Source organism: Eublepharis macularius, chromosome 2 (assembly GCF_028583425.1).
Source record: "Eublepharis macularius isolate TG4126 chromosome 2, MPM_Emac_v1.0, whole genome shotgun sequence".
Taxonomy (NCBI): domain Eukaryota; kingdom Metazoa; phylum Chordata; class Lepidosauria; order Squamata; family Eublepharidae; genus Eublepharis; species Eublepharis macularius.
Window position 1 is genome coordinate 210,742,168 of NC_072791.1, and position 23,190 is coordinate 210,765,357.

The 23,190-nt window shown below is 46.6% G+C and overlaps 1 protein-coding gene across 1 annotated transcript in view; it reads left to right on the forward strand.

Annotated features, from left to right (window-relative positions):
* LANCL1 (LanC like glutathione S-transferase 1) overlaps positions 1–21,410 on the forward strand; it is a 36,138-nt gene extending 14,728 nt beyond the window's left edge. The window contains exons 3-9 of the mRNA XM_054970418.1: positions 805–1,012; positions 6,966–7,101; positions 8,239–8,385; positions 11,350–11,532; positions 11,983–12,159; positions 18,476–18,548; positions 20,130–21,410. Of these exons, the coding sequence (XP_054826393.1) occupies positions 805–1,012; positions 6,966–7,101; positions 8,239–8,385; positions 11,350–11,532; positions 11,983–12,159; positions 18,476–18,548; positions 20,130–20,206 (1,001 nt within the window). The 3' untranslated portion in view covers positions 20,207–21,410. The remainder of the gene's footprint in view (positions 1–804; positions 1,013–6,965; positions 7,102–8,238; positions 8,386–11,349; positions 11,533–11,982; positions 12,160–18,475; positions 18,549–20,129) is intronic.
* The last annotated feature ends 1,780 nt before the right edge of the window (positions 21,411–23,190 follow it).

Consider the following 23,190-nt stretch of genomic DNA (forward strand, 5'->3'; position numbering starts at 1 on the left):
ATCATTCTCCTCTCCTCCATTTTCCCCCCTACAACAATCCTGTGAGGTAGGTTAGGCTGAGAGTTTGTGACTGGCCCAAGGTCACCCAGCAGACTTCCATGGCAGAGCAGGGAATCGAATCTGGGTCCTTTACTTTAGCTGCTACACCAGACTAGGTGGTGTGGGTGGGTGGTGCCCTCAAGTCAGAGTTGACTTACGGCAACCCCTGGCGGGGTTTTCATGGCAAGAGACTAACAGAAGTGGTTTGCCATTGCCTGCCTCCTCAATCCTGGTTTTCTTTGGAGGTCTCCCATCCAATCACTAACCAAGGCCGACCCTGCTTAGCTTCTGAGATCTGGTGAGATCAGGCACAGCTGGGTTATCCAGCTGAGGACACACCATACTAGCTTTCTCCTAATTGAGATGGTGGGTATGAATATTTGGGAGTCTAGCTGTGTGGTGTGAACAGTAACCTTTGCAATGCCACCTGCTTTTGGACCTCAAAGGATTTCTGAAAGTCGATGGTGCTATAGCACAAAAACTGGGCATTCCCGCTGAATGTCACAAATGCAGGCTGTTCGGAAGGAAATGATATTTTTCCCCCTACAGACATCATTGAATATTGACATTCGTGCTGACAAACGTTGATGTTCACCTAAATGAATTGCCACATTTCCGGACATTTTGCTAGATAGGTCTTTTGTAAGGATTCCCATATGGAAGTTCATAAATGTCAGGAGTGTGGTACGGTTGCTAAAGTGGATATTAAAATGTCAGACGCATGCGATGTCAAAGGGAATTAATTTGAGGAACTCTTCTTTTCAGGCATTGCTTTGCTCTACTTGCATCTGTTTGACGTGTACGGTGACCCTTCCTACCTTCAGATGGCCCAGGAGTACGTGAAGAAGAGCCTTGGCTGCCTGACAAAACGGTCCATCACTTTCCTGTGTGGGGATGCTGGGCCTTTGGCGGTGGCTGCCGTCGTGTACCACAGGCTACAGAATGACAAACAAGCAGAAGATTGTATCGTTCGGTAATATCTCGGTTTGGTAATGTCTAGAGCCAGGGCTTTTTTTTCAGGGAGAACGCGGTGGAAAGGCGTTCCGGCACCTCTTGAAAATGGTCACATGGCTGGTGGCCCCGCCCCCTGATCTCCTGACAGAGGGGAGTTTAGATTGCCCTCCTCCAGCTGACCCAAAGTGACGTCATTGTGCGGTCCTGAGTTCTACGACCTCTTTCCCCAGAAAAAAAGCCCTGTCTAGAGCAGATATTCTTCATTGGCTTAGAGTGCCACCTGATACAGGGTTGCACCCATCTAAAGCTGTTGAATGTGATAAGAAGGGCGTAACCCTACTCAGGGATTCACTGTTAAGTGTTTAGTACTCTGAATTGCCCCAGGTACTGTACTGGCTATGTAAATAGTGCTGTGGTATCTGGAAGGAGAGCAACATTTCATTTTTATGACAACTGGGACTTTTAGAGAAGAGCACAAATAGCACTCCTCCTTTCTGCTCGTGGCCTGGAACTATAGGTTCGATAAAGCCCTGTATCCTATTGTCAGTGTCACTAAGGCTGTACTAAATTTGGCGGAGGGACAGTTAGTCTTACAACTCAACATAGTTCCACGGTGAAGTAAACTTGGAAAAGTTGCGGGACTTCTGTGAATCTCGCCTTGTCTTTAAAAGTCTCGGTAACTCAGAATGACTTTGTAAGGCATTTATTGAGGTTGGAGCACCTGATGTGCTTTCCACACCTTAACTGTTATGGTGATCATATGCATGTGACTCCGTGTGACCCTGCTGAGTACGTGAATGAGAGATTCGTGGACATTTGTGCCCCCCAGCCACGGATCTCTAAACCGTGCTGGTGTAAGTTGACCGCTCATTGACATAAGGGTTGAGTAAAAACCATGGAAGTTAAGAGCCAAACAGGATATTATCTCCGACATAAGTTGGGTCAGTCAAGGTGCCCTCCTGTGGCTGAGTCAGGAAAATGGTGCCAGCAGAAGCCCCCCCCCCCTCCTGAGCCAATTTGGGCCATGGCTCGTTTGGGAATGTGTCTAAATAACACGTCGGTTGACAGTAAGACAGCAGTACCACTTCATGGATTGTGTTTCTTGCCTCTGCAGAGGCATAAATGCAGCTCATTTTGTAAGGAAGAAATTGCTGAATGTTTTTTTAAATAATATACAAACTTTCACCGCCTGTACCGTTTAGGCCACATCTGGTTATATCATAAATCTCATTATAATTTAGGATTTTTCAAACTTTATTTTCCCGCATTCGTATTTCCTGTCCATATTTCAGCCTGTATTGATTTAAATATTTTCTGCTACTCGTCCATCTGTGTCTTACGAGTAAACTCTCCAGTTTATCTCCCCACCCCGTGTTTTGCATCCAATTTCATTTCCCTTGTCATACTGTGACGATACTTAACATGAGTAGGAGCGTTCGAGTGCGGCTTGCCTATCTTTCTCCCGATGTGAATCTCGCTTTTTATAAAAAGCAAGGCCCTTGATACCAATGGAGATGGAAGCACATTCTCTGTCCTAAGAATATTCACACTGATACAATCCCCTCCTTTGTTTCGCTTTGAAATTCTTGCTTTTGTTCCTGTCACGCTTCGCATCTGTTGTACTCCAGTCTGATCCCGCACTGCCATCTAGTGGCTTTGCAAGAACAAAATACAGATATCACAGAACCATCTGTCAGAGAGCACTCGAGGAGGGATCCCTTAGGCCCAAATTCTGCCAATGTGCATCATATGTGCTCTTTAAAGTCTCCAGGGAAGAAGAAGTCCCAGAGTGACTTGATTCTTCTTGTTTTCACACATCTTCCTAATACCTTTCTTAAATATATATTTTACTCCTCCAGAGTCTAGTGCTACTAGGCTCTTCTCTGTTCCTCCCCCTCAATGACTGTTGTTCTTAATGGCCATTTTATTGCCTGTCTAAAATGCTCCCATGCTCCCATTTTGATTCTTCCAGCCTTTGCTCTTCTGCTGTGAGCTTCCAAACACCTGTGCCCTTCCCAGAATCCTCCTTGCTACATTCTTTCTGTTGCTTTTGTATAATCTTTCTCATTTAGGCCATACAAAGTGATTCCGCACACGTTGGACAATGCACTTTCAATCCTCTTTATAGATCATTTGGAACGGATTTTTTTCATATGCGGAACAAAAAATCTACCTCAAACTATTGATAAAGTGCATTGAAAGTGCGTTATCCAACGTGTGCGGGATCAGCCAGTGTGACCATTTTTGCTTTCTTTATTTGACGTTATTACGTGTAAGAGTTTCCGTTAACATGCCAGAAAAGGGAGCCTGCTGGAAGCAAATGAGCATTTCCTGTTTCCTTTGCTTTCTTGGTGGTTCAGTCACTAGGACCGTATAGGGAAGCAATTTCAAAAGACCTGCCTGGAAAAAAGTGTGTACTCTTTTCTCTCCCCCTTCTCAGTTTAGTGTGATTTTAATCCAGTTGTATCAAGGCTGCGGCTTTATCAAGATAGATGTATATCTCTGCTTCTTTAAATGGTTAAATACACATCAGTGTTTGGCTCTGTGTATCTGCTTCTTCATAACTTGTGCATAACCACTTAGTCAAAAAGTAGCATTGATGTGGATCACAATTTACACCTTTAAATTGTTCTTTCCTGCCAAAATCCAAATTTACTTGCTGTGGCTGAGCAGCCTCAAGTAGCGTGTCTCTGTTTATAGTTCAAAGTTTGTTTGTTTCCCACTCTGAGAAGCAGTTATATTTTGGGGGTTTAGCCCAGCCAAAAACATGATGGGGAGAAGCAGGAGCCTTCTTCTTCTTTGTATGAAATGGCACTGGAGGCTGATTAACTCTCAGAAGAAACAGCAACTTTATTGAACAGGCAGGGATGGAATATGGGCAGCTAGGGGATGAAACTGCTGAGGTAAAATTAGTTGGTAGAACAGAACTCTGTAAAAGTAATAGGCAAAATAGTTTTCTTGCAGCTTAGTTTCAGTGTTTTCAGTCCTTAAGAGGTGTTTTGTTTAATACTTAAAGCAACGAATGTTTCTTTAGATTTCCCTTTTCTACTCAAGTGTCCTGATGTTAGTTCAACACTGTTTTCCATTTACAACAAACTTGGGGTCCTCCTTAGAGCCAGACCCCCTTCTAGACACTGGGCAGGAATTATTCTTCTTCACCTAAGAAGACATAACTCTATTAACTTGGCTTGAATGGGAGTCTCCACTTACTACCTACTCACTCTGCCAAAAATACACTCTCAGTTCTATCTTGGTTGTGTAAACAAGTTTCAACTCATGCTAGCTTTGATACTGGGAATTATTAACTATAAGTCTTCCTTTAGGACAATGTTGTTACAGTTAGGGCAAACGTTTTTCCTCACTTCAGAGGAGTACCTGTCTGACGCTGTTTGTCAGACTGTCTCATACACTCTGCTCTCCCAACCAAACAGAAAATCTGGTCAGCACCAACTGTCATCCCGAAGCTGATTCCGACTAGCCAGTCAGAGAGAGGAGAGAGCAGCCTGTCAGTCAAGCTCTCCTTCCAGGCAGTTATTAACTCCTTCCTCCCATCTCTGAGTGCTGCACTGTGGAAACTGTCAGCTAAAGTTGACTTCATACTTAAGGAATCATTTGGTTTTGGGAGGGGGCTGCGGCCCAGTGGTAGAGCTTCTGCTTGGTATGCAGAAGGTCCCAGGTTCAGTCCCTGCTATCTCCAGCTAAAGGGGATCAGAGAGGAGGTGATGTGAAAGACCTCAGCTTGAGACCCTGAGGAACTGCTGCCAGTCTGAGTAGACAATATTGCCCTTGCTAGACCAAAAGGCCTGGTTTATTATAAGGCAACTTAATTTGTTTCATATGTATTATTCCACATTATTCCATAAGATTTCTTGTCAGTCTCAACTGCATTATCTTGCAAGGAAATAGGAGCCTCTATTGCTGTTGGCTTCTCTGCCACTGAGGCACCTAGCCCTGAAGAACAGAGAGAGAGAGACTCATATTCAGAGAGCTCTATTGAAGTGCTAGGAGCAAATGGTCTCTGAAGAAAGATTAAAGTGGTTGAGAGTTTTTTTTTTACTTCAGTTTGTGGGAGACAGAACAGAGGTTGATAAAATTGTGAATGGTGGGGAGAAGAATGTCCCCCACTTGAAATAGTAGAACTTGTGGTCCTCCAAAGAAATTGATTAGGAAAGAGTCATAAGGGTCAATAAAGGAGAGTATTTCTGTGTTTTTGTGAACAGCAGGATTTGAGCCCAGGGGCACCTTGGAGACCAACAAGGTTTTCAGCGTACACGTTTTTGAGAGACAAAGCTCCAGATACCTTCTTCAGGGAGCTCTGACTCTCGAAAGCTTACACCCTGAAAATCTTGTTGGTCTCTAAAGTACCACTGGACTTAAATCCTGCTATTCTACTCCAGACCAACACGGCTACTTCCCTGAAAGAGTGTTTTTTAGGGAATTCACTGCCACTAGATGTGGTGGTGGCTATTAACTAGGGGATGGTTAAGTCGAATCTTTAAGCTCAGCCGGTATCCTAATGAGGGATAACCAGTGGATTCAGAGTTTGCTTAGGGATTTCTGAGGAGCACCTGACGGGGGGGCTCTTTCGGAAATAGGATATTTGCTGTAGTCAGAGCCAGCAGAGTTCCTTTTCTGTGCAGTTTCCAAGATGGAAAACAAAAAGGCTTCGAACCACTGGAAGTTGGATCCAAACAAGTTCTTGAGTCTTCTATTCTGGTAGAGCCATGAGTACTGTTCAGAAAGAAAATACTCTTTGGGAGCTGAGGACTGTCCCATTAACCTGGTTTTTTAAAAAAAATTAAAATAGGTTTAAACTTGTCCAAGGACAAATGCTTCCACTGCTTGTTCTTCCTCCACACTGACTGTGTCGCTTTTAGGCTCTGATCTCTTTCTGACTTTGCCTTCAAATTGTCGTAGCAGCATGACGTTTGTTTTGTCAGTTTTGATGCATCCTATTCTCCTTTACATCCTGGTTTACAGGGAAGGCCACCCAACCCTCTTGGGACAGGAGCAGGAGCAAAACTGAAGGCCCATTTGCATCTTGAATGATTAGACTCCAGAGCAGAGAGGTGCTGAAGTTGTCAATCAGTTAATGTTGTGGAAATATCCCTTGCCTTGCCGAGTCTTAACAGCCTGAAAAATGACAGGGGAACTTTCTGCCACACACACACACACACACGCAGCTCCACGTATTCCAATCCCTAGTTGGCTAACTGATGAGTGAAATTTGACTGAGTCCGTTGTTTGTAGTAATTACAGTGGCCCAATATTTGTCATTAGTTAATGCATCCTAATGAGCGGGTTGTGAATAACTTTATGTGTAACTTATTAAAGAACTCTTGTACAGTGTTGCTTCAGTTCCTCTCAGATACATATTTGAACAAATAATTTAATGTTGGGTTTCTGAGAAGACTTTTTTCCTTTATTTTAATTCAGGTACAATGTAAATTCACAGAATGGATGCTAGCAAAGAAATACATGCTTTAAAGAGCTCCTGTTTGGGGTGTGTGTGTGTGTGTGTGTGTGTGTGTGTGTGTGTGTGTGTGTGTGTGTGTGTGTGTGTGTGTGAAAGAGAGAGAGAGAGAGAGAGAAGGGGGGGGCCAGCAGCACATTCACTGTTGTGTTTGCGTTGGGCAAGGTATGTATCACAGTTTCCTTGTGAATAGTTGCTGCAACAGTATGTGGCAAGCCACAAAACTCTTCCCTCCTCTCTTCATTCCATATTATCAACCTTTTAAAAGGTCATTTTCTAAAATTCTTAAGATCATTTTCTTAAAATTCTTCTAAAATTCTCATGGTATGCCACTAAAGTCCAGGAATAATTATTTAGCCTTATTCGTTTAAAATATTTTTTAAGCTGCCTTTCTCAACAAATGTGGGTTCAGAGGAAGTTTACAGTATTGCCCAAATATATAAACAATTTAATACTTAATAAACAATTGTATATCTCTCATAAATGTCTGTCCTTCAAGCTTGCTGCATCTGCCCAAACTTGACTCACGGGTTCCTGATGAGATGCTGTACGGCCGAATGGGTTATCTCTATGCTTTGCTCTTTGTGAACAAGCAGTTTGGAGAGGAAAAGATCCCACAAAACCACATCCAGCAGGTACAGTGCCCACTTCTTCTTCTCCCATAAACCGTCCCTGCCCTACCCTCTCTGGTTTCCTACATGTTGCGGGGTCCTGCGAAAGAGAAGACTGTCTAAAGTGACACAGGATGGTCCCTGCCTCTCATCCCACCTCAGCCCTGAACTTTCTGCCCCTTTGGCGAGCCCCCAGACCAGCTTATCCTCATTAGCAACACAGAATTCACAGTGACTTAACCTTGCAGAGTAATTGTAAGGACTACTGAGACGGTATATCTGAAAGAATCTCAGTGTTGTATAAAAATCAGAAGATCAGAAGGCCTGTGAGGATAATATACAGTGCGGTAGATGTCACTACAGCCAGCGGATGTAAAAAGTATTGTTCCACCAAAGGAAAAGTCAGATTGCCTTCACAGAAACCCCCACTGACCACCATTCCTGTGGTGCTCCAGAGCAGAACGTTGTCAACTACACACTTAGTAAGAGACTGTCGGCCAAAGAGCTTATGAATATGGGCCAATCCTCCCTCCCCCACTTGTATAAAATACTAATGGTTCTTGGACATTGAGCACGCTGTCATTTTTTTTAAAAAAAACTAATTTATGACAATTTTTATATTCTCTTTTTCCTCTTGGTCCAAGGTGGCTTACAGTAATAATTGAAATGTTACACATTCAAAAAATAGAAAACTCTAAATGCCCCACCCCCCATGCCTACTGTTCAGAGCCCATCAAAATCCCTGGCAGTGCCTCCTGAAGATCTCCCATGAAGGGGACTTCCCTCAGCTTTTCAGAGAGGCCGTTCCACACGGTCAGGTGGGCCACCCTAAGTGCAGGAACAGCCAGCAAATGGTAGACTTGGCGCCCAGAAACATGCCAGGTAGAGGTGGTTCTTCAGGTTTGTGGGCCTCAGACCGTGAAGGGCTTTAATGGTCCTAACCAGCATCCTGAATTGAACTCAGCCAGCGGCTGATGTCGCTGTTTTAAAATGGGCAATGTACATTCTCGTTGGCTAGACTCTGACAGTCATTGGGATGCTGCATTATAGACCAGCTGCAGATTCTGGGTCGCCTTCATAAGAGTGCATTTTGCCATCGGGAAAATTGTGAAGCAGCCATTTTAGAACAGCAGCCACTGACTTCAGATTCTTTTCCCGCAGGTCTGTGAGGCAGTTCTGGCCTCTGGTGAGAACCTGGCCAAAAAGCGGAACTTCACTGCCAAGAGCCCCCTGATGTATGAATGGTACCAGGAATATTATGTGGGAGCAGCCCATGGCCTAGCAGGGATTTATTACTATCTCATGCAGGTAAGAGCTTTTCCTGCAGTGAAGAGAGCCTGTTTGGGAGGTCTCTCACTCTGTGCACGTGTCATAAAATTCTGTGGCAGATCTCCCAACTTCTTAACATGCAGGAGTGTCAGAGGTTGATCACAGCAGTGGAGCTTGGGAAGAGTGGAGAGGGGCTTGACCCGCTTTTGTGACATTCGGAGCATAGAAATGTGCCTCACCAACACAGGAACCCATGAGAGTAGCCCACAGAAACTGCTAAGATCTGACAAGGGAGTTACATCCCACAACTCCTGGTTGATAATACTCATCTCAGGTGCCTGTTTCTTTCTGAATAAACTTTGTTCTTGTTCACTTTACAAAACTAACCATCTTGAGCCTGTCAGTTTACCTCAGTTTTGTTTGTTTACTTCATTTAGACTGTTTCGCCCCAGCGTGGACTCAAAAGTGGCTTACATCTTTCTCCTCTCCTACAGTTTTTTCCTCACAGCAACCCTGTGAGGTGGGTTGGACTGAGAGGGTGTGACTGGCCCAAGGTGACCCAGCAAGATTCCATGGCAGAGCAAGGGATTCAGAGCTGGGTTTCCTTGATCCTAGTTGTACGCTTTAACCACTGCATCAAGTGAGCTCTGAATCCACAGCGAGTTTATATGCACGCCCAGATTCTGCCCCCTAAAACTTTTTAAAATCCCCACTGGGAACCTTGGTGCAGTGGGTAGGTGATGGTGGAGAAAGTCCTGTGGGGTGGTGGGTAGCCCCCAGGAAATCCACCACAACTCCTTTCTCCATCTATGCCGTTTTCTTGATTAAAATCCCTGCCCCCCCCGCCCATATCCCAGAGTTGCTGATGGCTCAGTTGAGTGTGTGCGTGCACCATACAGGTGCCAATGTTTTTAATTCAGCAAGGACTGAATTAAAAAGAGATGATGGAGGTTTAAATACCACCTTCCACTGAACCATTGCTCTGATGAAAATGGGAGGCTTCCCACAGATCCCCACCATACCTGCTTAAAAGAAAGTTTGCTTTTTTACCACGGATCTCCAATGCCACATATGTTTGGACATGCACAATGAAAAATGAGAGTATTTAGGTTGAGTAGGCTCCTGCAGAGGTGTATGAAATGCATCTGCAAAGCCTCTCTCTCTCTCTCTTTCTCCAGGTTTCACTTCAGCCTCTTTAATGTATAGATTCTGTAGCCATGTTCCAGGGCTGAAGAATGGGTGTGGAGGAAGTTACCCAAGTTGGTCCCCTACGCTTGAAAACCGTCCGGGGTAAAGAGAAATAACCCAGAATGGTGTGGTGGGTAGGCTGTCAGACTAGGATCTGGGAGCCCCAGGTTCAAATCTGCCGTGGAAGATCACTGGGTGACCTTGGGCCAGTCACACTCTCTCAGCCTGAAACCTACCTCTCATGGTTGTTGAGAGGATAAAATGGAGGAGAGGCGTACGATGTAACCTGCCTTTGGTCCCCACTGAAGAGAAAGATAGGTGGGAAATGAAATAAATACAAATTTGTATTCCCAGGCCCAAATTTGGGACTATCAGTTCTGGAGAAGAAAATACGGAATGGAGAGAAGCATTTAACCAGCAGGTAGCTTTATTGCCCTGTCCAAGGTACAGAAAAAAGCCCACGGTGAGACCCAGGCAAAAGTACTAGACATCAAGCAGTTGTAATAATACCACAGCAGTTTATATGCAGTAATCTAATAAAGCCGTTCACACTTGCACCGTTCTAGTGAGTTGTGGCATTACTTTTAAGCTAAATGCCCAATTAAACCTAAATTAACTCAAATATTTTCCTCCTGTGTGTCTAGTCTGGAGCAGACCAATCCCAAGAGGAAGGAGATAAGTGAGGGTTTGCCCCAAAGGTACCCAAAGTTGTGGTGGTATAAACAGGGCAGTGGACTTGGATAGGAAGGGAGGCAGGTCAGGAGGCTTTCGGGGGAGACAGATTATCAGTAAAAGAAGAATGGTTGAGAAAGATGTGGAGGGTTAGATTTGAGAAGAGAAATTGAATGGGAGAAAGCAAAACGTTCTCTGCCTGTCTGGCCAGAGGGTGAAAGGTCTGAGGATCTCATGCTCTTGGTGCTGGAAGAAGGTTCTGGAGGTGGACCCAACTTCCACTGGAAAAAGATCTAGAAGCAGAATTACCTAGGAAGATGGAGGGCTTGAGATGTCCATTTTATGTCCTTAAGAGTTGGCCAGACTTCTGTGGGGGAGTCCTATTATAGGCCAAATTCCTTGCAGTTAGGATCTGGGATGGCATTGGGCCAAGAGCAGGGCTTTTTTTCTGGGAAAAGAGGTGGTGGAACTCAGTGGTGGAACTCAGGACCGCACAGTGGGTCAGCTGGAACAAGGGGGGAGTTTTTTAAAGTTTAAAGCGCCCTCAGCGCTGCGCGGAGGGCAATCTAAACTCCCCTCTGTCTGGAGATCAGGGGGCGGGGCCACCGGCCATATGACCATTTTCAAAAGGTGCCAGAACTCCGTTCCACCGCGCTCCAGCTGAAAAAAAGCCCTGGCCAAGAGTGCAGCGTCTTGGTTCTTACTGGTGGATTTGAATTTTGAGGTGAGCAGAGGATGAAGTGTACCCAGGCGATGTGGAAATCCAAATAAGGCCCTGGCCAGGTGATGAGGAAAAGCAGGATGATCTCGGTGGGACCTCAGGTTATTTTCTTGCAAACTTGAGCCATTGCTTTATGGCCCTGGGTGTGAGGTGCTCTGCAGGGCTAGACAGAGGGACTTTGATTCCTGTGACCAAACTGATGGGCTGTTCCACTTCTGGAGCACCTTAGGGGAATTCCTGTCTTGCTCGAGAGACCCAGTTTCACGATCCAGCTTGATGGATTTCACCCCTGCTCTTCTAGCATCAGAGACCGAAGGATCCATGCACCACTGGGTATAAAAGTGACGTAGTTACTTGTAAATGCCAGATGAAGCCAGGAGATGTGTCCCTGCTTTAATGCTGTGCTTGTCTGTCCATCTCAGCCTGGGCTTGGTGTGAACCAAGCCAAGCTGCACAGTGCGGTCAAGCCCAGCGTGGATTATGTTTGCCAGCTGAAGTTCCCCTCTGGCAATTTCCCTCCGTGCATCGAGGACAACAGAGACTTGCTGGTGCATTGGTGCCACGGGGCGCCAGGGGTGATCTACATGCTCCTTCAGGCCTATAAGGTAGGCAGCACCTGCGGAGGCGCCTGGTCGGTATTCATCCCTCCCTAGAAGCCAGTTATCATATTTAAATGCAGGAACTTTTCCGCCCGCAACTAAAATGGAAATGAGACTTTAATAAATGATTCCTGAAGATATCCCCGTCATGCATCTGATTGTGGGACACCCATATTGCTCAAAAAGGTGGTCATGTGTCCTGCTCTTCGGTGGCTGACTAATGACGACAGCCAGTTAGTTGCGCCTTAAATAATGACAAGGTTTTGTTTCATTTATCACTCCAAAAAATTCTGAAGGTAAATGGCAAAGTCATTGTGTTCTTGTCCAAAGGAGGGGAGGGCAGTCCTTGATAGAAGAGCTAATTAGCAAAGTATGCAGGAGACGTCCCTGTCCCAGCGTCGATGATGCACGGGCTGCCAGCAGTGTAGCCGTGGAAAATGCTTCTTGTCTCCACAGGTGTTTGGGGAACAGAAGTACCTCAGTGACGCCTTGCAATGCGCCGAAGTGATTTGGCAGTGGGGGTTACTGAAGAAAGGTTACGGGCTGTGTCACGGGACAGCTGGCAACGCATATGCCTTCCTGACTCTCTACAACCTCACTCAAGATGTGAAATATCTCTACAGAGCTTGCAAGGTGAACAACTGAGAGACTCACACGCAAGTGTGAGAGAACTTTCTTTGTGTGTGTATGTGGGGGGGCAGGGGGCAGGGTGAACGCTCTCCAGGTCACTAAAAAAAATTTTCTTTAAAGAAAAGGACATCCCAGTATCCTATTGCATGAAGCTAAGTATTACGTGCTAACTGAATGTTGATTGTTCTGTATAATGGGAGTCCTTTTGATGGCAGCACACAGAGCTGGAATGTTAGGAGGCTGTTTTGCGTTTGCAGATGAATTTGGGGGATTGTCTGTATTTTTAAAAAAGCTGTGAAGAAGTTTGGCACCCTGCCTCTGGTTGACAAACTTCATGTTTATTTATTAACAACAAATGTACCTTGCCTTTCTCATTTGCAGCGAGGAGGACATGCTGATCCTTGGGGATCCTTCTCCCATGGTCCCTGGAGGCACGATATTAGGCCATTTCTGTCCCGTCTTTCTTCAGTTCTTTACTGCCTTTAGGCCTTTTTTCTGCTCCAGAGCTCCTTAAGTCATTTTTTTTCCTTCGTAGTGTGCCTTCAACGTGCATTTTTTCCCTCTTGGTCTTTGCCTGCTCATCTCCACCTCTGTTGCAGTGACTCGCTGCCAGGATCCCCGCAGCGATGTCGTCTGCATTTCAATCAAGTGAAATGGAGACAGCCACCATGTTAGAAAAACGACCTTGGAGCCGATCTTGAGGCAGTTCCGCCTAAAGACCGGCCTAAACAAAAGCGGAGGAGCAAATTGGCTGCTAAAAGCAGCACTGCGGAAAAACTTGCCAAAACTGAAAGTACTCGGGCCGGCTGCCGTTTCGGCGGGGAAACGGTAGCTCTCTGCCGCAGCCATTGCCAGCGGTCTGTGTTACCTGCCCCTGCCCCTGCCGCTCTCGGGCAGACGGATCAGGAGGTGGTGAGGGAACAAGTTGATCCTGTTTTCCCAGGCCCCTTGGGAGTGAAGGGCGATGCATTTGCTGCCCCACCAGGTTTTCAGGAGTGGCTGACCAACTTCTTTAATGAGGAGATGATCGGAAAAGAGCACTCTCACAGCAGAAAGAGGCATGGCCCTTCAGGTGCCCCTACCTCCTCCTGCATTCCTCCTAAAAGACCCAGGGCTCTCGTTACAGGTGAGGCCCGGGTTACCAGGAGAACCCCTTGGCCGGCTAAAGCAGAGCAAAAAAAGCCTACCCGCCCCATCGCCCTGGGATGCTTCTCCGAGATCTTCCCACCCTGACTCAGAGAGAGAGGAAGGGGAACTTTTGGAGAGAGACCCGCCTCTGCAGTCTCCTAGGCTGTTTTATCACAGGGAGTTGCCACCCTTACTCTACAGGGCTCTAAAAATTCTGCACCTCTCCATCCCCAAAGGGGACCCAGAGCCAGATGTGGATGATGAAGATGGGGGAACAGAGTGGTTCAGTTCATCCCAAACCTTGGGCTCTACCTTCCCTTTCCAAGCCTCTTCATCAAAGGAACCAGGGAGGAATGGGCTGAACCCTATGGCCAGCAGTTCCCGATTGAGCATGCCAAGAAACTATACTCCTTCCCTCCCAAGGTCTCTGTACAGCCCACTATCCAGTATCTGTTGACGCACTGCTTCCTTATCAACCTCAAAAGGAGCCAGTTGAAACCATTGCATGTGGTCAAAGATCCAGAGGAGTTAGCCGTGTTAGTCTGTAGTAGCAAAATCAAAAAGAGTCCAGTAGCACCTTTAAGACTGACCAATTTTATTGTAGCATAAGCTTTCGAGAATCAAGTTCTTTTCGTCAGATGCATGATACAGAGACTGGTCAAATATAGAAGAGGAGGGGAGGAGAGAGAAGAGAGAAGATGCAGTTAGGGGGGGAGAGAGGGAGGGTGCAATCAACACATTCCTTTGCTAGTAAATGTAAACATCTCCTTTTGGTGTCCTTTTGGGGTCAGTTGGCTTGAGTGAGGCTTCAAGGGAGTTTGCCCTGTTAGTTTGCAGCAGTAAAATAGCTAGACCATCCAATTCCTATGAGCAATTGTGGATTCAGTCTACATGAGACACGTCCTCCCACTGGGAAAAGTAGCAGAACTGAAGATGGCATATGTGGCTATTTCTTAGAGGTCAGTGGACCTAATTTTCTGACCAACTTCTGGATCTGTGATTGCACCCATTGCCACGGTCTCATGGGCTTGAGCTCACTCCAGGGACCTTCAGTGGTTCTTGTTCCCTTACCAGCAGTCAATGTCCCTCAAACGCCGCTTGAGACTAAGAGTTGATCCGCAGTTGTAGAATTCTCTTCGTTGGTGGACCGTCTCTTCACATCTGATCAAAGGTGGAGCGAGACATCCAGAGACAGGCTTACTGATCACTATGGATGCAAACCTCTTAGGCTGGGAAGCCCAATGCTCCTCCAAAGAGACAACGCCACGGCCAAGACTCATATCAATCACCAAGGAGGCACGTGACTTTGGACACTTGAACAGGAAGTGGCCTCAATCATGAAATGCTCAGAAAGGCATTTAGCATTCCTCTGAGCAGAGTACATCAAAGGTGCCTCCAGTATGCAGGTCGACTGGCTCAGCCTTGTGTAAACCTCTTTGCCACTCCCCTCAATGTGAAGACAAAGCACTTCTCCTGTTACAACTGCCAGAAGCAGAAAAGACATGCGCTTCTATCCAGGTGAGCCTGAGCTCAATCAGATCTCAGAACCTAAGCCAGGTTGGCTTTGGTTAGTAATTGGATGGGAGACCTCCATTGAAGACCAAGGTTGCAGAGGCAGGCAACGGCAAACCACCTCTATTAATCTCTTGCCATGAAAACCCCAGCAGGGGTTGCCATAAGTCCGCTCTGACTTGCGGGCACTCTCCACCACTACCACCTTAGATGTGCAAAGGTCCTTACGTATCAGAGAGTGGCTTCAATCCAGAGATCGGATGCTCTGTTTGTGGCATGCCATCCAGTAGCCCAGGATTGGAAGGTGTCCAGAGTGTGTCTCGGCAGGTGGCTGAAAGAGTGCATTCTCCTGGCATACGTTTCTCAAGGGCTTAAACCTCCAGAAGAAATTACAGACCACTCAACTAGCAGCACAGCTACCTCGTCTGCCTTTCACTCCAGTGCCTCAGTTCTGGAGATCTGCAGAGCAGCCACCTGGGCAGCTACATCTGCCTTTGTATGTCATTACAAAATGGACTCTTCTGCATCCGCCAGTGCCGCCTTCGGCCAGTGAGTCCTTCAGCAGGTGGCGTAAGAGGAACAGGGACAAAGGGCTGCCCACCTGTCTTGGGGGGAGTTTCGTAACATCTCAGGCATTAAGATGTCCTCCTCTCCTCAAACAAGAAAGGAAGTTTGGACTGGCTGTGAAGGTTCCTTCTATTTGAGGTAGAGGAGGACGTCCTGGACCCAGCCTTATCTATCGGATCGTGAGCCTTCTCGTCATACCTCGTAACCGTTTTTACCTGCTTTTACAGTTTAGGGTTAATCGCTCCTTTTATATGGAAAAAATGTTGGCCCTTTCTTGGCCTTGGTCTTTACCTTGGTTAATCTTCGTATTAAGTTTTATTTGAGGACAACAAGCAACAGCCCACTTTGTGGTTTTCAGCGAAAAGCTCTGGAAGTGTCTGAACTGAAGAAAAGAGGGGTCCTCTCTCTCCTCAGAGGCAAGAAAGGAATGACCTAATATCCTGCCACCAGGGATCATGGGAGATGGAGTACCCGAGCATCAGGATGTCCTCTTCTACCTCAAATGGAAGGAACCTTCATGGTAAGTCCAAAGTTTAACATCTATAAGTGTCCCCTTGCCCAGTTGGTATGAAGTTTCGGTCTGGGTTGTCACCAGTATGCAGATGGCACCCAGTTGTATCTGTTGGTGGATGGCCAGCCCAACTCCTCCTCAGATGCCTTAGCTAGAGCTTCGGAGGCCATGCCTGGATGGTTGAAACAGAGTCGACTGAGATTGAATCCCATAAAGACAGAGGTCCTGTACTTGGGTTGTAGTCCATGGGGCTCAGGGATCCGTCTCCCAGCTCTCGATGGGGCATCACTTATGCCCATTCTGACAGGCGTCTGGGGGTGATTCTGGATGCCTCCTTATGAATGGAGGCCCAGATCACAGCAGTTGCCAGGTCTGCCTTTTTTCATCTGCAGCAGGTCAGGCAGTTCGCTCCTGAGCTTTCGACCCATGGCAGTGATCCAGGCAATCATCACCTCTGGGTTAGACTACTGTAACATGCTCTGTGCAGGGCTTCCCCTGGGTCTGGTCCGGAAATTACAGGGAATCCAGAATGCAGCAGCACACGTACTTACAGATACCCTGCATATAACTCCTGTTTTATGGCAGCTGCCCTGGCTCCCGTGAAGTTCTGGATCAGATTCAAGGGTTTGGTTCTAACCTTTAAAGCCCTCAGCGGACTGGGACCAGCATATCTGTGGGACCACTTCTCATCATATTTGCCCCGGAGGGTGCTTTGATCAGCTGATAAAAACCTGCTGGTGGTCCCTGGCCCCAGGGAGGCTCGCCTGACCTCGACCAGACCCAGGGCCTTCTCAGTCCTGGCACCAGCCTGATGGAACTCTGTCTGTTGAAACTCGGGCCCAACAGGTTGTACTATCTTTTTGTCGGACCTGTAAGATGGAGTTGTTCCACCAGGCATATGGCTGAGGGTGCATTAGGGGTGAGCTTCCTGCTGGTCTCCTGTGGGGGGGAGCGTATAGAGAAGCCCCCATCCGATTTTCCATTGGTGGGACCACTGCTGTTCTTCACCTCCCACCCCATGGAGATGTTTTTACTGGGGCTGGGACTATTTTATGACTGAACTGTTATTTATTATGATTTTAATGAACAGATTTTAATGTAAATGCAATTTTGATGTCATCTGCTCTGAGCCCGTTCATGGGGAGAGCGGACTACAAATGTAAACAATCAGGTTCCTTTCTGCCCAGTTGAGGTTCTCTGGTTCTCTATCTCTGGTTTCAGGGTTTCCCCCAAAGTTGGGAGAACACAAGTTGCGATAACCTTTGGGAGGTCAGCTAATTGCATGTTGCAAAATTCCTACTCAGGAAGCATGTCTGTTAATGAATTCCTCATGCGTACGTCATGGCAATGAAAGAGGATTACCTGTTTGTCTTTTCTGGAGGTCACATCCTGCAGTGGAGATGCTTGGAGATTAGTAAAAGAAAGTTTGGTGCTGGTGTTCTGAGTTTACCTTGCTGCTAATTTTCATCCTTGGCACTTTGTTACCTAGGATCAGGGCTTTTTTTCTGGGAAAAGAGGTGGTGGAACTCAGTGGGTTGCCCTTGGAGAAAATGGTCACATGGCTGGTGGCCCCGCCCCCTGATCGCCAGACAGAGGGGAGTTGAGATTGCCCGCCGCACCACTGCAGCGGCGTGGAGGGCAATCTAAATTCCTCTCTGTCTGGAGATCAGGGGGCGGGGCCACCAGCCATGTAACCATTTTCAAGAGGTGCCGGAACTCCATTCCACCACGCTCCGGCTGAAAAAAAGCCCTGCATAGGATGATTTGTCTTCCTGCTGTTGTCGGCCGCTTCCTTCAGCCAACCTAATCCCTTCCCTCTTCTCTGTCATTTTCTTAACCTTCAGCCTCCCTGCCAGGCACCGTTCTTGCTAAGACCTCAAATGGGCTAAACCCTGTCATAGACACCCCACAGTTTCTGTGGCATTGGATTGGAATATAGATCTAGTACCTCACTTATGTGAAGACCTCTTTCTCTCTTTTGCCATGGAGGCCTTGTGCCGCTGGGATTAAGGCAACATGCTTTCAGGACAGATATCCTAAGTAGAGTTACTCCAGTCTAAGCCCATTGAAGTCAATGGGCTTAGACTGAAGTAATTCTGTTTAGGATTTCAATGTTAAGATTTCTAGGCAATTTCAACCACAGCATCTCTCATTGTCAAAATTAAGTGCTGCACACGTTGGTTCCGTCTTCTGGGCCTGCTTGCCACTTGGTTTCCCAGCCTTCAAGGCCTTGGCTCACATGCAGAGGGGCGTTAGAGGCTTTTCTGTAGCACAAAGGATTCTTTATGGGCATTCCCTTCTCAAGACAGCTTCAGAAATGAAAATGTTTGTGAACAGTCCGTGGCATAGCCGCTAGCACTATTGTTGAGAGAGGCATGCAGATAAATAATCAGTAGCCCATGAGCACTTGAGTATCTCCACCACCCACCGTCAGAGAATATCCTGAGACACATCTTGGGGTCTAGACTACAAATAAGAGTTCAGTGGATCCAAACAGCTGTTTGTGAGAAGGCTTCTTACAGAAAATTTGTGATCAGGTCAGATATCCACAAGCAGACCTTTAAAAACATACAGTGTGACTTTTCATTTTCCCTTTCCCAGTTTGCTGAATGGTGTTTGAGTTACGGACAGCATGGGTGTCGGACGCCAGATACTCCCTTTTCTCTCTTCGAAGGTAAATTCTGTTTTGCCATCTTCTGGGCATAGAGTAAGGGTCACTGTGTGTGGGGGGGGGCGGTAATTTGGGAATTTCCTGCATTTTGCAGAGGGTTGGACTAGATGACCCGAGAGGTCCTTTCCAACCCTGTGATTCTGTTCTGCTTTTCCCTGTTTAACATTGCTGTTTTTGAATGTGAATGTGAAAGGAAAGACTAATTATGAAGTGGAAGCATCTCCATCACTCTCTGGAGCTTGTGTGTATTTAAATGGCAGACACATCGAGCTTGATCAAAGGAGCTGTACTTTGCACATTGCAAAGAACATTGCAGAGCAGTAGGGCTGGCAATTCTGGTTCTGACCCACATCAACAAACTGAAAGCTCTCAGACATTCAGTGGCCCACTTGCCTCTTTTCCCTGCAAAGCTGATGCGGGCAGGGACAGACAGATATGACATTTGTCCTGAACCCTTGAGTAATTGGGGAAACATCAGAATCTTTAAGCTACTGCCTATACCATTTTGGGACCTTGACCTGGGTAGCCCAGGTGAGCCTGATCTTGTCAGATCTCAGAAGCTAAGCAGGATTGGCCTTGGCTAGTAATTGGATGGGAGACCTCCAACGAAGACCAGGGTTGCAGAGACAGGCAATGGCAAACGACCTCTGTTAGTCTATTTTCTTGAACCCCCCATCCCCCCCCCCGAGATCGCCATAAATCAGCTATGACTTGATGGCATTCTCCATCACCATACCATTTTGGGACTGCCCTTAACAAGGCTTAGGCCTCTGATTATATATTGGTGCTACTATTTAGCATTATTGCCATACATTATTTCAATAAATGTAACAACCCTGTAAGGTAGGCCAGTATTACTTTTCCTGTTTTTTCCCCCGCTCCTCAAATTACCCCCGTTGAAGCTGAGAAACTGTGGCTTTCCTCGAGGCCACTTAGCGCTCTGTAGGGTTAACAGTTGAACCGGAGGCATCCCGGCTCACAGTTTCAGTGTTGCACAGTAGCTCAGAACCCTTCTCCCCTGACAGCCTCTTCCATAACCATCCTGGGGTGGGATCTGCCTTCGGCCACAGAAGTGCAGTCGCCATGGCCGATGAGTTGCTTTGACTCCATCCATCGCTCTGACTTTACCCAGTTCTGCTTCTGCCACCGAGGGATTGCCTCTGGAACAACAAGCCATTAAAAACAAACTATTGGACAGAAGCAGTTTGAAAACTATTCAAAAAACCAGAAGCAGGCCGTTTTTAAAAGGTGATAAGATAAAACCCCAATTAGAAGCCTGGGTGTAAAAATATGAGCTTTAGCCTGGTGCCTGAGAGAATGTAAAATAGGCAGCAAACCAAAGGCAAGGCGCTACCGCAGAAAATGCCCAAACATCTAGTTGCCACTCGCCTCTCCTCTTAAGTGGTGGGCCGGATAGTACGGGGGCCTTCTGGCATTTCCTCGTTTTTGGGGTGGACACCATTCTTTGGCTGCTGCCAGGAAGACCTTCGCAGCATCCATCTCTCCAGCTTCAGTGCTAGGAAATGATTCTGCTTTAGGCCCCCTGTCAACAATTACTGTTTGTTCATCTGTCTGTCTTCTCAGGAATGGCTGGCACCATCTACTTCCTCGCTGATCTTCTGGTACCAACCAAAGCAAAGTTCCCAGCTTTTGAACTTTGAAGCCTCATCCTGCAGTGACTGGCATGCCGCTTGTTGCACTTTGTTCCACTGGAAAAGGCAGATTAAACAGGCTATCGTTTCATTTCTTGGCTAACGGAGCAAAATGTTGAGGCCACACTTGTTTTACATTGTTTTCAGTGTCTGATCCGCTCAGAGTTAGTAGCCTGCCTTTCTTCTTCCTCAGCGTTCTTTACGTTTTCTAAAACAAGAACTTTGGTTCTTAAAGCAGGAAAAATGCACAATGTTTTGTTAGAGTGTATTTAAAATAACTTTAGAAGGTTGCTATTTTATATATCTGGGGAAGGGAAACTTTTCTGTTGCAGGCAGCTCGGTAGGCTTAGCTGCTTCAGAGAATGTCTTTAGTAGATGCAAAGGGCGTTGGTCTCATTTCTTGTTCAGTGTCATCCCCGCGGCATAGAGTTCTTTAGATGCCCGGCAAGAATGTTTACCAAGGACATCCCCTGTGGGGGGGCCACACCTACTCTGAGAATGTATCAAAGTCCTTTCTTGGGGGCTGCATCTTTATATACACAAGTTCTGTTTATTGCTGTCGGTGGCTGAGAAGTGGACCTTGAGCTGATATGCCATTCTTTCAATACTTTAAAGATCTCTGGCAGTCCAGGTCAGCTCTCGCTCGGTGCATTCTGTCGGCACTGAACAGATTGGGAACACATTTGCTCCCTGTAGCTCAGCAGTGCATTATGGAAAGTTTGTAGAAAACACTATCACAACCTTATGTAAGTTTGACTTAGGCTGCGGATGTTCCAAAAATGCAGTAAAGTATGAACTCACAGTTGGGCACCGAGCATTGAGCTGATCTGGGGCTAAGTAAGACCTAAATGTCATTGGTGGCTGATCGCTATGCTCCTCTTATCCCATTGGTTGTTGGAAGGGACTATTCATTCCTCTGATTCATTCACCCACCGTTGACATTAATTACTTCTCTTCCAGTGTAAAGACAATGGGCAGCTAAAAAAAAAAAAGACGCTGGTAGCAGATTATTTGCCGTCTCGTTTAGAAAGCCATATTAAACTCATTTAAGTGAGCCTACGCCGTAAGGTGTGTGGGGCAGGTGTTAGAATTCACTTTGAAAATCTTTGCAAAATATTTCGGTGTCATTTGTATGGGTCATTAATTTTAAGCGGGGCTGTCCTGCCTTTGGTTGAGTGGCATCGCTGTAGAAATTAAAGCTGGTTTTGGACAAGTATCTTGTTTTGTATTCTTTCTAACCATCACATGAATTATGAATAAAGGAGAACGGTGCTTCCCAAGGTTTGCCCCGGACTAAATTTTCTGCTCACGCGAGACACTCCTGGCAGAGGAACATAACATTCCTGCTTCTGCCCCTCCCATTGATCTGCTCAAAATACTGTTCCTGGGGGGATCCTCAAGAACAGAACGAGAGGCAGATGGGGAAACTGGCGGGAATTACCACTAATTTAGTCGATCCAACCCAAAGAATCCAACTGAAAATGTTTCAGACAGGAGCATGCTGGGAATGAGGTCAAACTCACCATTTCTCACATTTTACTTTTAACTACAAAATTCTGTGGTTCTCAAAGAGAGTAAAATATAATGCGGAAAATCTTATTTAGATATTTATACTGTACTTTTCTCCTGACTGGTGACCCGAAGAGGCTTACGTTATAAACAAATGAATGACATCTTCAGCTGGTCCTAGATTCAGTGAGTTGGCACATCCAAGGCCATGAGCTAAGAGACAAGGGGCAAAAGCCACGGGACTAAGAGCTAGTGGCTTTTGCTCCTTGGCACACACCTCTGGCCCTGCCTAAGCTTCGTATCCACTGCCCCAAAAGAGCTTTCGGCTAAACATTAGAAAGAACTTCCTGACAGTTGGAGTGGTCCCTCAGTGGAACAGGCTTCCTTGGGAGCTGGTGGGCTCTCCTTCTTTGGAGGTTTTTAAGCAGAGTCTAGACGGCCATCTGACAGCAATGCTGATTCTGTGAACCTAGGCAGATCATGAGAGGGAGGGCAGGAAGGGTTACATCAGTGCTTAGTTCTTGTGGCTCCTCCTTACATGCCCAGGGTAATGCCGATCGCCACTTTGAGGTCAGGAAGCAGTGTTTTTCCGTCTTCTGAGCAAGAAGCAAGGGTCACTGTGTGTGGAGGGGGGGAGGTATTTGAGAATTTCCTGCATTTTGCAGGGAGCTGGACTAGATGACCCTAGAGGTCCCTTCCAACCCTGTGATTCTATGCAACAGGAAATGAATAAGCACGTTCAGCTAAGAAGTTCTACAGCTGGCACAGAAGTCCCCCCCCCCCAAGCTTTATATCAGGGTCACATCTCTGGATAAGAATCCAGGGAAGCCTTTCATCCCAAGGAGCGCATTCATGGAGCAAGGAGGTGGTGCCCTCTCTAGTTCAACAGCTGTACCTCCATACACTCCCCTGCCCCGGGTGGCCAAGGCTGGTCCAATCTCATCAGTGTCAGCCTTGGTTAGTACTTGGATGGGAGGCCACTCAGAGAGACTGGGTTGCTCTGCAGAGTTAAGCAATGGCAAACCACCTCTATTTGTTGACAGCACTTTACACCAACTCCACCTACTATTTTTTCCCCTTTGGGTGTATAATTTTCTTGCAGTGTATTTGATGGCTGATTCCGCACACGTTGGATAATGCACTTTCGATGCACTTTATCAATCATTTGAGGTGGACTTGTTCCGCACACAAAAAAATCCCTTCCGAATGATCTGTAAAGAGGATTGGAAGTGCATTATCCAACGTGTGCGGAATCACTCGATGTCAGAGCTTGGACCCTCACCTCCTTTCCTATCTGCAGATGAAGCGGAAAGATAATTTTTTTTCTTTTTTTTGCCAATTCCTTCCCCTCCATTTTGACCCCGGTGGTGTCCCAGAAGACTGCATTGGGAGGGGGAGGAGGAAGAGCTCATTTATGCAGCTCCACTTTGCTCACACTGCCTAGTATCAAAGCCCACATCTGGGCTGACAGCATTCCCTGCCGG